Source organism: Drosophila ananassae, chromosome 2L (genome assembly GCF_017639315.1).
Source record: "Drosophila ananassae strain 14024-0371.13 chromosome 2L, ASM1763931v2, whole genome shotgun sequence".
Taxonomy (NCBI): domain Eukaryota; kingdom Metazoa; phylum Arthropoda; class Insecta; order Diptera; family Drosophilidae; genus Drosophila; species Drosophila ananassae.
In genome coordinates this window covers 1,004,580-1,018,592 of record NC_057927.1, presented here as the reverse complement: position 1 = coordinate 1,018,592, position 14,013 = coordinate 1,004,580, and the positions used below count along the sequence as shown (strand labels likewise).

The 14,013-nt window shown below is 52.3% G+C and overlaps 5 protein-coding genes across 6 annotated transcripts in view; 4 read left to right on the top strand and 1 right to left on the bottom strand.

Annotated features, from left to right (window-relative positions):
• The first annotated feature begins 62 nt into the window (after positions 1 to 62).
• On the top strand, positions 63 to 3,541 carry LOC6500242 (glycine dehydrogenase (decarboxylating), mitochondrial). The gene is made up of 5 exons (XM_001952921.4): positions 63 to 320; positions 375 to 453; positions 643 to 1,169; positions 1,232 to 3,295; positions 3,354 to 3,541. Exons 1-5 carry the CDS (start codon positions 144 to 146, stop codon positions 3,462 to 3,464), a joined length of 2,958 nt encoding a protein of 985 aa, XP_001952956.1. The 5' UTR covers positions 63 to 143; the 3' UTR covers positions 3,465 to 3,541.
• A 398-nt stretch (positions 3,542 to 3,939) lies between these two features.
• Positions 3,940 to 4,719, top strand: LOC6500243. The gene has a single exon (XM_001952920.1). The coding sequence runs from the start codon at positions 3,940 to 3,942 to the stop codon at positions 4,717 to 4,719; it is 780 nt and encodes a 259-aa protein (XP_001952955.1).
• A 64-nt stretch (positions 4,720 to 4,783) lies between these two features.
• Positions 4,784 to 6,175, bottom strand: LOC6500315 (NAD-dependent protein deacetylase Sirt6). Its single transcript, XM_001952919.4, has one exon. The coding sequence runs from the start codon at positions 6,060 to 6,062 to the stop codon at positions 5,064 to 5,066; it is 999 nt and encodes a 332-aa protein (XP_001952954.1). The 5' UTR covers positions 6,063 to 6,175; the 3' UTR covers positions 4,784 to 5,063.
• An 86-nt stretch (positions 6,176 to 6,261) lies between these two features.
• On the top strand, positions 6,262 to 7,948 carry LOC6500244 (ruvB-like helicase 1). The gene is made up of 2 exons (XM_001952918.4): positions 6,262 to 7,460; positions 7,522 to 7,948. The coding sequence occupies exons 1-2, from the start codon at positions 6,445 to 6,447 to the stop codon at positions 7,874 to 7,876; spliced, it is 1,371 nt and encodes a 456-aa protein (XP_001952953.1). The 5' UTR covers positions 6,262 to 6,444; the 3' UTR covers positions 7,877 to 7,948.
• Positions 7,949 to 8,267: 319 nt separating this feature from the next.
• Positions 8,268 to 14,013, top strand: part of LOC6500245 (serine/threonine-protein kinase par-1) — a 39,705-nt gene continuing 33,959 nt past the window's right edge. The window contains exon 1 of one of the 2 annotated variants that reach the window (XM_044718351.1): positions 8,268 to 8,770. The gene's annotated coding sequence lies outside the window, so the exon portion shown is untranslated. The remainder of the gene's footprint in view (positions 8,771 to 14,013) is intronic. The other variant, XM_014910952.3, reaches the window with a different exon arrangement.

Below are 14,013 nucleotides of genomic sequence, written 5' to 3'. Positions count from 1 at the left end.
AGCGCGTCTAGCTGATAAGCCGAGATCAGTAGCCTGTTTATCAGCCGAGTGGGAAGATGCTCCCCAATCCTCGGGCCTGAGATCAGTCACTGATTGAAATCCGCGTGGTGTGGACGTCCCCTGGAAACCTACTCTCTTCAGCCATGCAGCGATTCTTGGGAAGAAGCAGTCACAGTCTGCTGATGAGGTGCGGCCACCGCTACCTGGCCACCACCCCCGTGGAGGAGGTACTGTTCCCCACCAAGTCCGACTTTCCCAGTCGTCACATTGGGCCTCGTAAGACGGATGTGGTGGCTATGCTGGACACATTGGGCTATAAGGTAAGGCCCGATTACAACGTCATCATTTCACCTAAAAGGGTTTTTGTCGTCTAGTCCTTGGCTGAGCTCACCGAGAAGGCCGTGCCCCAGAGCATTCAGCTGAAGCGCGATCTCGACCTGGACAAACCCCTGAGTAAGTAGAGATGCTGTTTTCTAATCCCGAAATAAACGACGTGGTGAGGCAACCGGACCCCCTGGCGTGTTCGCGGCCGCTGATAGTCGGGCGATAAGCCCGGGTTCACAAGACCCCGCCTTATCGCTGAGCTGCCCGCCTCCAAGTACGTCTGGGTGACAACAACTTCCCCTTCTTCTCTGCCCCCAGACGAGCACGAGCTGATCCGTCGAATCCGCGACATCTCGCTAAAGAACCAGCTGTGGCGGTCCTACATCGGCATGGGCTACCACAACTGCCATGTGCCCCACACCATTATCCGGAACATGTTCGAGAATCCCGGATGGACAACTCAATACACACCCTACCAGCCGGAAATAGCGCAAGGCCGTCTGGAGTCGCTTCTGAACTACCAGACCCTGGTCTCCGACCTCACCGGCCTAGATGTCGCCAATGCGTCGCTCCTGGACGAAGGAACTGCCGCTGCTGAGGCTATGTGCCTGGCCACCAGGCACAACAAGCGGAAGAAGCTGTACCTCTCGAACCGGGTGCACCCGCAGACCCTTTCCGTGGTTAGGACTCGTGCCGAGGCTCTGGAGCTGGAGGTTGTGGTGGGTGCCATTGAGCAGGCCGATTTGCCCAGCCGCGAGCTAGCTGGCATTCTGCTCCAGTATCCGGATACCTACGGAGATGTGAAGGATTTCGAGGACATTGCAGCTCTGGCGAAGAAAAATGGCGTACGTTAAAAAATCTTAAAAAGATTAATGGAATGAGCTGTAATTACCTTTTCCCATTTTAGACACTCGTTGTGGTGGCCACTGATCTTCTCTCGCTGACTTTGCTTCGTCCCCCCGCAGAGTTTGGAGCCGATATCGCCGTAGGCACCTCCCAGCGTCTGGGCGTGCCTCTGGGATACGGCGGACCTCATGCGGGATTCTTCGCCTGCAAACAGAGCTTGGTCCGGCTGATGCCAGGTCGCATGATAGGCGTTACGCGAGACATGGACGGCAACGACGCCTACCGCCTGGCTTTGCAAACCCGCGAGCAGCACATCCGCCGAGATAAGGCCACCAGCAACATCTGTACGGCCCAGGCTCTGCTGGCCAACATGTCGGCCATGTACGCCATCTACCACGGGCCGGAGGGCCTCAAAGCCATGGCCAATCGCATCCACCACTTCACCCTGACGCTGCAGACTGGACTTCTGGGTGCGGGCCACGAAGTCGTTAACAATAACTTCTTTGACACGCTTAACATTAGGCTCTCCGGAGACTTGAAAATTGAGGATCTAAAAGAGCGCTCGGAGCACAAGCGGATCAACCTCCGCTACCTGGAAGACGGTACGGTAGGAGTGGCGTTGGACGAAACGGTGAGCGTAGCGGATGTGGATGATCTTCTGTGGGTCTTCAAGGCGGACACCAGTGTGGAGCAGCTTCTGGCGCGTCGCGATGTCTTGAAGAATTCGATTGAGAACTCCAAGTTCCTGCGTACCTCGCCCTTCTTGCAGCATCCCATCTTCCAGAGCTATCACAGCGAGTCCCGCATGGTTCGCTATATGAAGAAACTGGAGAACAAGGACATCTCGCTGGTGCACTCTATGATCCCCCTCGGATCCTGCACCATGAAACTTAATTCCACGACGGAGATGATGCCGTGCTCCTTCCGCCACTTCACTGACATCCATCCCTTCGCTCCTGTGGAGCAGGCCCAGGGCTTCCATCAGATGTTTAACGAACTAGAGCGAGATCTTTGTGAGATTACAGGCTACGATAAGATTTCCTTCCAGCCCAATTCCGGAGCCCAAGGAGAGTACGCTGGCCTGAGGGCCATAAGGAGCTATCATGAGCACCGCAACGAGGGGCACAGAACCATCTGTCTCATTCCGATCTCGGCCCACGGAACTAATCCCGCCTCTGCCCAGATGGCGGGCATGAAGGTGGAGCCCATTCGGATATTGTCCAACGGATCTATCGACATGGCCCATTTGAGGGCCAAAGCAGAGGAGCACTCCCGCGAGCTGTCCTGCCTGATGATAACATATCCCTCCACCATGGGAGTTTTCGAGGAGACCGTGGCGGATATCTGTACCCTGATCCACAAACACGGAGGCCAAGTCTACTTGGACGGTGCGAACATGAACGCCCAAGTGGGGCTCTGTCGCCCCGGAGACTATGGTAGCGATGTCTCGCATCTCAACCTCCATAAGACCTTCTGCATTCCCCACGGTGGTGGCGGTCCTGGCATGGGTCCCATTGGAGTCAAAGCCCACCTGGCGCCGTACCTGCCGGGACACCCTGTCATCAGTCCTTTGAGTAGTGAGGAGCACAGCTTCGGAGTCGTGTCCGCCGCTCCCTTCGGCAGCTCGGCCATCCTGCCCATTTCCTGGTCGTACATAAAACTGATGGGCAGTCGAGGCCTGAAAAGAGCAACCCAGGTGGCCATCCTGAACGCCAACTACATGTCCAAGCGGCTGGAGCAGCACTACAAGACCCTCTATAAGGCGCCCAACTCGCAGCTGGTGGCCCACGAATTCATTCTTGACATCCGAGATCTGAAGAAGACCGCCAACATCGAGGCGGTTGATGTGGCCAAGCGCCTGATGGACTACGGATTCCATGCCCCGACCATGTCGTGGCCAGTGGCAGGAACATTGATGATCGAGCCGACCGAATCGGAGGATAAGGAGGAACTGGACCGATTCTGTGATGCCATGATTTCCATTCGTGAGGAGATTGCCGAAATTGAGGCGGGGCGCATGGATAAGGCGGTGAATCCCCTCAAGATGGCCCCGCACACCCAGGCCCAGGTTATATCCGACAAGTGGGATCGTCCCTACTCTCGGGAGCAAGCCGCGTTCCCAGCTGTAAGTTTTTCTCCTCTCCCTAGCTGTTCCAAGATTCACATTTTGTGTTTTTTCCCAGATTTTTGTAAAGCCTGATGCCAAGATCTGGCCCACCGTGGGCAGGATCGACGATGCCTACGGCGACAAGCACCTGGTGTGCACTTGCCCACCCATTCTACCTGACTTATAAGAAACTCTAGTACTAAGAAAAACCCAATCCCCCTGATAATTACTGTTTAATAAAATTTCCGTAAAAAAATGTTCAAGTATATCAATTATTTACATGTCAAATGCGAACTGAATCGTTCTGGAGCGGACACTCTTGAAGTTATGGTCTTATATCTTTCCAGTTAACTGGTGATAATTAAGTCTAATGCACCCACCTGATAAAAACTGATCAATAAGCACTGTAGTTGGAGGAACTGTAATTAAAACACTGTACAGTTTTATCTAGTGCTAGGCAAACGATGGATGGCTAAGAAACCCCCGGAGCCACGCGAGCATGGGTGAGTCATGTACGCGGACATGCGATTCCATCGATATGCAATCGATCAATATCCCTTTAAGTCGCACACCGCGGCCGCAGATAAGGGCCCCCTATAAAAGCGAGCTCTCCTCGATAGCTGACCATTCACCTTCAGTTCGGCAAGCAGTCCAGCATTGAAATGGCTTCCATCTCCCAAGTCCTCCTTTTGGCCATCGTAGGCCTGTCAGTCACCTCCGCCACTCCGGTGGTCCAGCAACCGGGCAGTGCGCAGTTCACCTCGTCCATGACCCGATTCCTGGAGGCCTTCAGAAGCATCATGCCCTGCGGCTTCAACGGCATCCCGGTGCTGGCCCCCTTAGAGACACCCTTCTACGAGTTCGAGTACATCAGCGACGACTACACTGTGGTGGGAAATGTGTCCAACATGCGCATCGAGGGACTGGACGGCTTCCAGGTACTGAGTGCCAGCGATTACGGAAAGACGGGCGAAGCCGCCTACGACCTTCTCTTCCCTAAGATCCAATTCCTTGGCTCCTCCGATGTGGAGGGGTTCATCAACATTGGCGGCATCAAGGTTCCCATTCGCCAGAAGGCCGTGATCAACGAGGCCCTCATCGACCTCCGCTTTGTGGGAAGCTACTCCTTCGCCAATAGTCAGACCAACTCGTCCGGCCTCCGCATCATCGACTTCCAGCAGTCGGTCTACCTGGCGGGCGTGCGAATGGACAACAGGAACACACTCTGGAACATCTCCACCAACAACTTCTGGAACCGTGTGATGAACACATATGCGCCCTTGGCTCTCCAGGAGATGCAGCCCGGTCTTACCAACTTCTTGTACCAGAACTACATGATTCCCAAGATCAACGACTTGCTGGCCAACGTGAGCATGGCGGAGTTGGTGGATTACTACCAGACCCTAGCTCAGGCTTTCGAGAATGCCAACTGCAAGGCTTGAGATTTAATATATCATTGCAAGAATGCAATTTCGCACATAAAAAACGTAAAAAAAAGTATAAAAATGTCTTGAAAAAACAGTATTGTATTACATCTTGTATCTTTAGATCTAATTCTAATCAAATCTTTAGTCAACTTAAAAATAAATTATTTCAAATCGATCAGCTCTGTATCATTCATATTATATTTTTTTCAATAGTCGTTTTGCAGTCTTTTGTTTCAAAGAAGGTTGCAAGCTTTAGTTTTTTTATAAAATTAGTAACATTTAATTCTATTTTAAAATGAGATTACTTTCACAACTTAACTATAATAGTTACTAAATCATCCAAAAATGGATTGTATTTTTTAGTTAGAATACTGGGATTTAGTTTTCTTAGCCTTAGGTTCGTGTTTGGCTTCTATTTTAGAGTCCTTCACCTTAGCCCTATACTCCTTGTGGAAGCTATTCACATTTTTCACAGCGATAGTCCACTCAGCGGGGTTCAGCTGTTTGGTGGGATCGGAAGACTCTGAATACTCGGGAATCTCCACGCCCAATAATTTGCAGACCTTCGACAAGACCACGTCCACATAGCCACAAACTATGAGATTTGCTTTTTTATTGTGTTTCGTAGGCTGGAGATTACAAATGACTAGTTTTCCGCCAAGCTTGAGGTTTTTCAATGGAAGATCCCCGCTGGGGACGATTTGCAGGGTGGTGCCCAGGGCGATGTTCAGATCGGCCACGGTAGAGTGCATCACAGCCATTTCGAGGTCCTTCTCCGGCAGATCGTGTTCCCAGTCCAATACGTTGTCGTACAGGATTCCCGCTCGGCAGCTTCGCCCCTGGGCGTCTGTGGAAGACTTGCAGGGCCGTTTCAGAGATTTCTGACCGACGGTTTCCACCGCCGAGGACCTAACAAATTGGCGCCGACACTTCTTGCACTGCTCGATGTAGATGTTGCCGTGCAACTCGGAAAGATTCCGCCTGTCCAGACCCGACTTCAGGTGCAGTCCGTCGATGTTTTGCGAGACAACGTACTGGACGTGGCCACTTGCCACCAGGGCGAGAATAGCCATGTGGGTCTTGGTCGGCTTCGCCTCGTCGAAGGAAACGTTGAACTCTGGTTTTTCGCCCTTCTCCTCCAGGGTCCAAACGCCTCGTGGTCCCCTGAAGTCGGGTATTCCCGCTGACGTACTGATTCCCGCTCCCGTGTGCAGAACCACATGACCCGATTGTCTTATCCATTCGGCCAGTTGCCGGCATTTGGAGGAGACCTCCTCGTCCGAGTCGAATGTCTCGGGGGCTCCCAGGATCCCCTTGTTGTCATACGCAGAAAGGCCCTCCGCGTAGTTACAACTCATGGCTGGATATTAAATGTATTTTATTTATGTTTTTATCCAGTTTGGTTTGTTTATTTTGAACAATGTGACCCGTCCGCGAATGATTAATAAAACCCAAAAAAGGAAATTCTTGGTACATTTTCTGAGGGAATTTTTCATCATTTTGGCATTTTACAATACTGAAATTAAAAATGTAATACCAAACTATCGATATTTTGTAATATTTCCGACCATCCCTATTATCGAATCAAAGTGTGCTTCTGTTCCAATTTCAACTTGCCGGCAAACAAAAAACAAACTTTTGTCACTTGGTTACAAAAACTGTTTGCTTGATCGATTCAACCCCGGACCTCCACCCCTTCATTGAGTAAAAAGCAGCCGCGTCAGGAGGACATACAGAGGCATGAAGATCGAGGAAGTCAAGAGCACCGTGCGTACCCAGCGCATCGCAGCCCACAGCCACGTGAAGGGACTGGGATTGGACGAGAATGGAGCTGCCCTTCAGAGCGCCGCAGGACTGGTGGGTCAGAAGGCGGCCCGCGAGGCGGCCGGCATCGTAGTGGATTTGATCAAGTCGAAGAAAATGGCAGGGCGGGCTCTGCTTCTCGCCGGTCCGCCCGGAACCGGAAAAACAGCCATTGCCCTGGCAATCGCGCAGGAGCTGGGCAACAAAGTGCCCTTCTGCCCGATGGTCGGCTCGGAGGTCTTCAGCAACGAAATCAAGAAGACAGAGGTCCTCATGGAGAACTTCCGCCGCTCCATCGGCTTGCGAATTCGCGAGACGAAGGAGGTGTACGAGGGCGAAGTGACCGAGCTGACCCCCGTGGAATCCGAGAACCCCATGGGCGGCTATGGGAAGACCATTAGCAACGTGGTCATTGGCCTGAAAACCGCCAAGGGCACCAAGCAACTCAAGTTGGACCCCAGTATCTTTGATGCTCTACAAAAGGAGAAGGTCGATGTGGGCGACGTCATCTACATAGAAGCAAACAGCGGTGCTGTGAAGCGCCAAGGACGCAGTGACACCTTTGCCACCGAGTTCGACCTGGAGACGGAGGAGTACGTGCCCCTGCCGAAGGGAGACGTCCACAAGAAGAAGGAGGTCATCCAGGACGTAACTCTGCATGATCTGGACGTGGCCAACGCTCGTCCGCAGGGCGGCCAGGACGTGCTCTCCATGATGGGCCAGCTGATGAAGCCCAAAAAGACCGAGATTACCGACAAGTTGCGCATGGAGATCAACAAGGTGGTGAACAAGTATATTGACCAGGGCATAGCAGAGCTCGTGCCCGGCGTTCTCTTCATCGACGAAATCCACATGCTGGACCTGGAGACCTTCACCTATCTCCACAAGTCCCTGGAGTCGCCCATAGCTCCCATTGTTATATTCGCCACCAATCGCGGACGCTGTGTCATTCGGTAAGTGCCCCACTTGCTCCAGTTCAGGTTAGGAATTTGAATAACATGCTTTCTCTTTCAGTGGCACCACCGACATAGTATCGCCCCACGGCATTCCTCTGGATCTGCTCGACCGTCTGCTCATCATCCGCACTTTGCTGTACTCCACGGCCGACATGGAGCAGATCATCAAGCTACGCGCCCAGACCGAGGGCCTGCAGCTGGAGGAGACCGCCTTTGGGCGCCTGAGCGAGATCGGGACCAGCTCCACGCTGCGCTACGCCGTCCAGCTGCTGACTCCCGCCCACCAGATGTGCAAGGTCAATGGGCGCAACCAGATCACGAAGGACGACATCGAGGACGTGCACTCGCTCTTCCTCGACGCCAAGCGCTCCTCGAAGCACCTCTCTGAGAAGAACAATAAGTTTATGTTGTAAGGCTTTCACGTTCCCCCATATTATAGTTCCATTCGCACCGATTTCAAATAAAGAAGATGAATATCAACGGTAGTTATTTGAAAGTCATGCATTTCGACACCGGTTATAATAAGTGTTGTAAAAAGTATGCTTCACGAAATCGTTTTGTAGCTTAAGCTCTACCGTTACCGGTTCGCTCTCTGGCTCTCTTGTTCGACGCAACATGTTGCGGTTGACGGGACAGGGACGGAATGTCGGATCTCTCGTTCTGGCGCAGATCCCAACAACGCAACATGTCGTGTGGAGCGAGAGGATTATAGCAGATCCCATAGTCACCTCTCGCTCGGGCGCAACTGCAACCGGACTCGATTCGAGCCAAAACACTTGAAACAACGCGAGTGATGAAGAAGCAGTTGGGGAAAATGTTTTTTCTCACCAACCGTCGACGCGGACGGACGTGAATCGCTTGGTCGCCGTTTGGATTTTGGGATTTCCTCGAAAATCGCTGTCCTGAAAGTGGCGTCGGGAAGTGGAAGCGCCTGCCCCGCCCACAGAGTTGGCTTTCTTCGCGGCGATTTCCTCGAAAATCGCGTCACGCGTACAACAACAGCGCTTGCCGGTCGCAGCTGCGTCGGTGTGGGTGCAAGTGTGTGTGTGCCAGTGTGCTTTCCCCCAGTTCCTAATGCTCGTCGCAGAGTAATATGAAATCATAACAAAGTGTCGCTCGGCCCGCGAGTTATTTGATAGTGCCCCCTTCAGCAGGCTCCTGCTCGGGTGCGGGGCGGCGCTCCTGACGGCAGGATCAATGGAAAATGGAAACATTCGGGATGAATGAGCCCCCTCGGCAGCAGCGCCAATAACAGAGCCCAGCCCGGAGAGCGGGAGAGACGACAGCAACAACAGAAAGCACAGAAGGTGAGTCGAGTCGAGTCGAGTGGGTGTGGGTGTGGGTGCTGCTGCTACACTTTTTTTTGTGCACTAACTGTTATTATTATTTAAGTAGCACGAACTCGGGAATTACATAATTTCTCCTCTCTCCGTCGCTCTGCGAGGGCCCGACGACCCCATCGCGGAGGAAAGCGAAAGTCGGGCCATTCTTAGTCTCTAGAGTTCCATCTGTGTTTGTTTTGTTTATGAGTGCCTGGGGGCGGGGGGAGCGGTAATTAATTGCCAGCATACGCCGATTTGATTTCTGTGCGTAACCAGTTGCCGCGCCCTGTCCCGCTCGCACGCACGCCATGGCCGAGAGAGAGAGAGAGTCAGCGAGCGGGCCATAAATTAGCGGGCGAGAAATTCCCGCAAAAACAACAAACAAAGCCCAGCGATGAACTCCCAACCCTCCTTCCTCCCCAGAGGCTAGCTGCAGCAGATCCGCCCACTCGCACTCGGCTCTCTGCCATCTTCCCGATCGTTGCCAAGTTTATTTCTGGCCCGCAGATTCGGCCTCAATCCGCGTTGATTATTTAGCAGTTTACTCTCCAATATCCTCCGAATTCGCGCCACTTTATACGTGCAGCCACCTCCCGTCCAACCGACCGAGGGACGCTGCCGCGTAACGTACGGCTCGAATCGCAGGATAGTTTAAGCGAAGAGTAGGAGATAAATATCACGGGGAAGAGTGTTGCACAGATAGGGCGCTTAATATAAGCGATTTAAGATTGTTAGTGGAAAAAGTAGGGGTCCAAGATGGCTTCCTTGGGGCACCCCGGATTTTGCGCGGACTAAACGCGAGGTAACATCTTTAAAGAAGACACGTTGGGTTCTCTCAGATAGATAGCCCGAAGTCCAGATAAGATCAGTTGGGAATCCCAAAAGACTGGGTTTACTTATAAGAAGCGAATGGTTAACAGAGTCAAGTGCTTTACTGAAGTCAGTGCAAATGACGTCTGTTTGTAAGCCATTCCGGAACCCATCCGTGATAAAAGATGTTAGCTCCAATAAGTTGGTAGTGGTGGAGCGGCGCTTCATGAAGGCATGGTGGCACGGAGTTGAACTACATAGGTGTTGCAAATGTGGAGTGATAAGTTATTCAAAAAGCTTTGGAATTCTCCCCCAAAGTAATGCACCTCTGGTCTGAATCTCTTCGAGAGTTGGTAGTTCGAGTTGGAGAATCGTAAAACGCGCAGTTCCGCTGTTTGTATTTCATATTTTGGCCAAAACGACTTGACCGCGGCGCTCTTGACGCTAATGAACTACAACAATAATTAGCCGTCGTCAAAGAGGCACAAAAACTCCAGCAGCGCAGCTCCTTGTTGCTTTTATTTTAATTTGATTCTTTCTCGTTGCCGGCTTTGGCCCATTTGCTTGCAATTAGCCTCATGGAGGCAGCTGGCGCTGAAATATAGTCGGACTTGCAGGCCAGTGCTTCTGCAGTCGCTGCCCGTACAGTTCTCCTTCAGTTCTAAGCTACTTAACGTCCGAGTCGCGGCTCGCAGTGGTTTATTGTCCGTTCTGTCGCAGCTTCCACTGGTACAGGGGCAACCCCTTATGGAGGACTATTGCCCATGATACTGATATATATTTTATAGAAATATATTCTAGCTTGTGCTAGCTGTTGGAGGAAGTGCTGCTGCCAGTGATCCTGACGGAGCCAGTGCTGTCGGAGCTGACTATGATGGAGGTCGTTGCATTACTGCTTTCTGAAGAACCACCACTAAGTACAGATCCCGTATATTTTCACCACAACATCCCTCCCAAGAAGGGTATCCGTCCACCTAACTACAAGCACGATTCTCCGACTTGAGGCCTTTGTTCGCCCTTCGCAAGGTTGCGCCCACGGTGCGTGTGGGTGAGGAGCAACAGGGGAGAAGCTTTGGAGGCAGCGGTTTAAAAAAATACACTCTGCTGGGCTGGCAAACAAAAGCAACAGCTGCGTTCTGGCGCTGCCTCTGGGCTTTGTGAATGTGCAGCGGCAGCGGCAACCAGAAAGCAGCCTTGTAAGCGCCACCCACACAAAGACCGGACCACACAAAAATTTGTATGGCCACGACACCAACACACTGCCCATAGACTGGCTGCGCTGGTGGTGGTGCCGGAGAGAACTATGACGTGAGCAGCCCCAGCCTCGGAGCTCGTCAAGTCGCCCACGCCTCAAGTCGCGCTTTAAAAGCGTCATGTGCTCAGCTGAGCGCGTCCCGCTCTCACTGTTCCCCTCGCCCTCGCAGGGCTTCGTGCTCGTGTGCCTTCATCTCCTCCGCCCCAGATTCCCTCCCGGCTGGAGCTCCAACTCGGAGTCAGTAACTGTAAACGGGGAGAGGTTTGGCGGTGGAACACTGCGAGAAATTGAAGTAAAAACAAGTAGAACGAACTTAACAGTATGCAGTATTTCTGATGAATTCCAGATATAGGATATAGTCGGCCGATCATTATGAAGCTTGGTATTATTATAACTTGGATTATTGAGTTCAGTTATGTAGCAGGTATAGGAGCTATAGTAATTGTACTTCAGATAAGTTGGCCAAAAAGAGAATCTGAATCTGTGTGAAGTCCTAACCTTCTCAGCTTAAAAAACACCAAAATGATGCCATTTCTTATCAATCAGTTGTATGGTAGCTGTAGGATATAGGATAAAGGCGGCCGATCCTGGCTATTCCTACTTATGCATCCTTCACTGCGTTGCACACTTTTGAAGAAAGGAAAGCACTCAGGAGGTGACCCTGATCAGAAATACACCTACTCTTGAAGATGGAAGATGTCACCTCCTCGGCAATGCTCACTTTTGCCCAAAAGACAGCTCCCTCGCAAGGGCGTGGAGGTACATAGCAGTTTCCCTGCAAAAAGGTGGAGGTGGAGTATAGTTTAAGAGAACTGTCCATGAGGAACCAAGTGAATTACACTTTTCCCGAAGCAGACTTAATTCGTTTTCCGTTCGTGTCATTGCACTCCGGCCACCCACTGCACCACGTCCATGTGGTGGTGGCAGCGGAACGCCATGGCATAATAAACTTTGCCATTTGGGCCTCATCTTGCTCCTCCGTCCGCTGGTGCTGGTCTTCGCTCGGCTCTTCTAACCTTGTGCCAATAAACCGAAAAACAACACAAGATGTGCACCGCCTCGCCGAGCGAGAAACTAGAAATGCTTCCAACACAGTTTTCTACTTGTCCCGCCACTGCTGGCGGGGTGTGGGTGGCAGGGTGGCCCGAACTGAGCGTGGTGAGCGGCGCTGGTTGCGCTTCAGAGGCGCAGCTAGGTGGCGCCTGCCAGCAGCACGCTCCCAATTAATCTCTCACTTGGTCTCTGTCTCTATCTCTCCGACTGCCCGGCTATCATGCGGCCCGCAGCTCCGATCAACACCTTCGCCCATCAGCGAGTGGCCCGTGCGAGTGGGCAGCGCCAGGTGAGTGGGCCCGTCGAAAGCACCAGGTGACTCAGCGCGCTCGCTCCACTCGGCTCTCCGCGCACCTGAGAGAGCGGCCGATCGGGGAAAGTCAACGGCATTATTCACCTTCTGCAGAACCGACTCCTAAGGTGACTCGTCCATCGAAAGTGTACCCATGCGTACGTGCCGATAAGGCTCCGGACTACATACCTATTGGCAGTGAGCCGCGTACTCCACCTGGACCCCCCAAACAAGGTGCTCGACTCTCCACTTTCCCTCTCCCGGCCCCTCTCTTTTTGCCAAGTCACTTCTCGCTCAATAACTCTGTTTGTCGCTGCGGTGCGGGGGAGGGCTGCCTAAAAGTCTGCGCTTATCAACGAATTTTCAGGGGGCGGTGGGCGGAGGGCGGTTCAATTTACTTATTGCCGCACCTTTACCGCCGAAGCAGCCCGCCACCTAGGGAAGGAGGAAGTGGGGGGAGAGCGCCCTGGCAGAGGCGAGAAATGCATGATTCATGCGCTCGGCATGCCGCAGTCGCGTCGCAGTTTGCGTCGGCGTTTCTGAAGCTTTCTTGCGGTGCTGCACTCGAAAAAATAAATAAGTTAGTTTGATTAATAAATTATCAAAAATTTAGGTGACTATACTATAAGTTATATATTCTATTACTATAAGAAAATACGAGAAAGTGTCTACATTTTTGTCTTTGTGTATATTTTGCTTGTTAATTTTAATTGATTTTAATTTGATTTGGCCAAAGCGAGTTCGGTCTTAGCCTCCCTCCGCCCTCTTCCCACGTCTGGGCCGTTAAGCAAATTGAATTTGTGAAAATGCTGTGGGAGGCCCTGGGCTGACCCGACTCGAGCAGGAGTGCTGCTTGCGGAAGTATTTTCGCTCAGATACTGCGGTGGAAGAAGCACTTGGCATGCACTGCACCGGCTCCAGCCCAAACAAAAGAGGGAAAGCAAACAAAACGAGCTGTCTTCCATCTCCCGCCACTTCTCCCCCAGCGCTCTCTAGAGGATCTCTCACCTGGCCGCCTTTGTTGGCTCGTTGAGGTGCCGCCGGGACTCGCTTTTGACTCGAGTAGCTGCTCCAGCCGCAGCAGGCTCTTCCCAGGCCACCTACTTGCGCTCCTAATGAAATCTCCCAACGTGAGGAGCTAGGTGGCGCCCTCTAGGGATACTTTACTCACCAGATATCACTTGGGAGGCACAGGGATGTGGGTCATCCCACTGATCACAGCTGATAGCTCACCTGTACTGCTCCACTCTTTCTCGACTTTCGTGTAATATTACGCCAGAGCATGTGAAGATTCGCTCCCGTGGGGCACTGGGGCTTAATGCATTGCTGCCTGCTTTCTGTCAAGTGGAGGAGTGGAGGAGGTGCCAGTCGGATGAGTTGTTTGTTTGCTTGGCGGCGGAGTGTGTGCGGGAGGACTGTGCAGCCAGCCATCGACATCCTTTTGTTGGCCCTTGTCTTCTGTTGCCTTTATCCTGGCCACAGGGTTCAAGGAGCCTTGTGTCCGCCCCTCCCTGTGGCCCACACATTTGCTGGCGACTTCAAGAATATTTCGCAGGACCCGGGAGGTCCTCTTTCGGAACGCATTCCCATGCACATTACTAAGTTGTGGCTTGGACTAAGGACCTGAGGAAGTCGCTTTAAAGGCATTTGCTGCGGATTCCTCCAGTGGGCTTCTGCCAACTGAGGGATAAAAAATGGCAGTCGGCGCTAAAGGAAAGGACATTGTGGAAGTGGATCCGAGCATTGTTATTGACTTGGCATTGACTTGGATGGGAAACCCTGCTGGCAGGCTTTGCTTCTCAGCAATTGATTGATTTT

Excerpts from the sequence above, each read along its gene's own strand:
- LOC6500242 (XM_001952921.4), top strand. The coding sequence starts at position 144 with ATGCAGCGATTCTTGGGAAGAAGCAGTCACAGTCTGCTGATGAGGTGC. Across the intron at positions 454-642 it reads CGACCTGGACAAACCCCTGA|ACGAGCACGAGCTGATCCGT; the intron begins GTAAGTAGAGAT and ends CTCTGCCCCCAG. Across the intron at positions 1,170-1,231 it reads CTCTGGCGAAGAAAAATGGC|ACACTCGTTGTGGTGGCCAC; the intron begins GTACGTTAAAAA and ends TTCCCATTTTAG.
- LOC6500243 (XM_001952920.1), top strand. The coding sequence starts at position 3,940 with ATGGCTTCCATCTCCCAAGTCCTCCTTTTGGCCATCGTAGGCCTGTCA.
- LOC6500315 (XM_001952919.4), bottom strand. The coding sequence starts at position 6,062 with ATGAGTTGTAACTACGCGGAGGGCCTTTCTGCGTATGACAACAAGGGG.
- LOC6500244 (XM_001952918.4), top strand. The coding sequence starts at position 6,445 with ATGAAGATCGAGGAAGTCAAGAGCACCGTGCGTACCCAGCGCATCGCA. Across the intron at positions 7,461-7,521 it reads CGCGGACGCTGTGTCATTCG|TGGCACCACCGACATAGTAT; the intron begins GTAAGTGCCCCA and ends TTTCTCTTTCAG.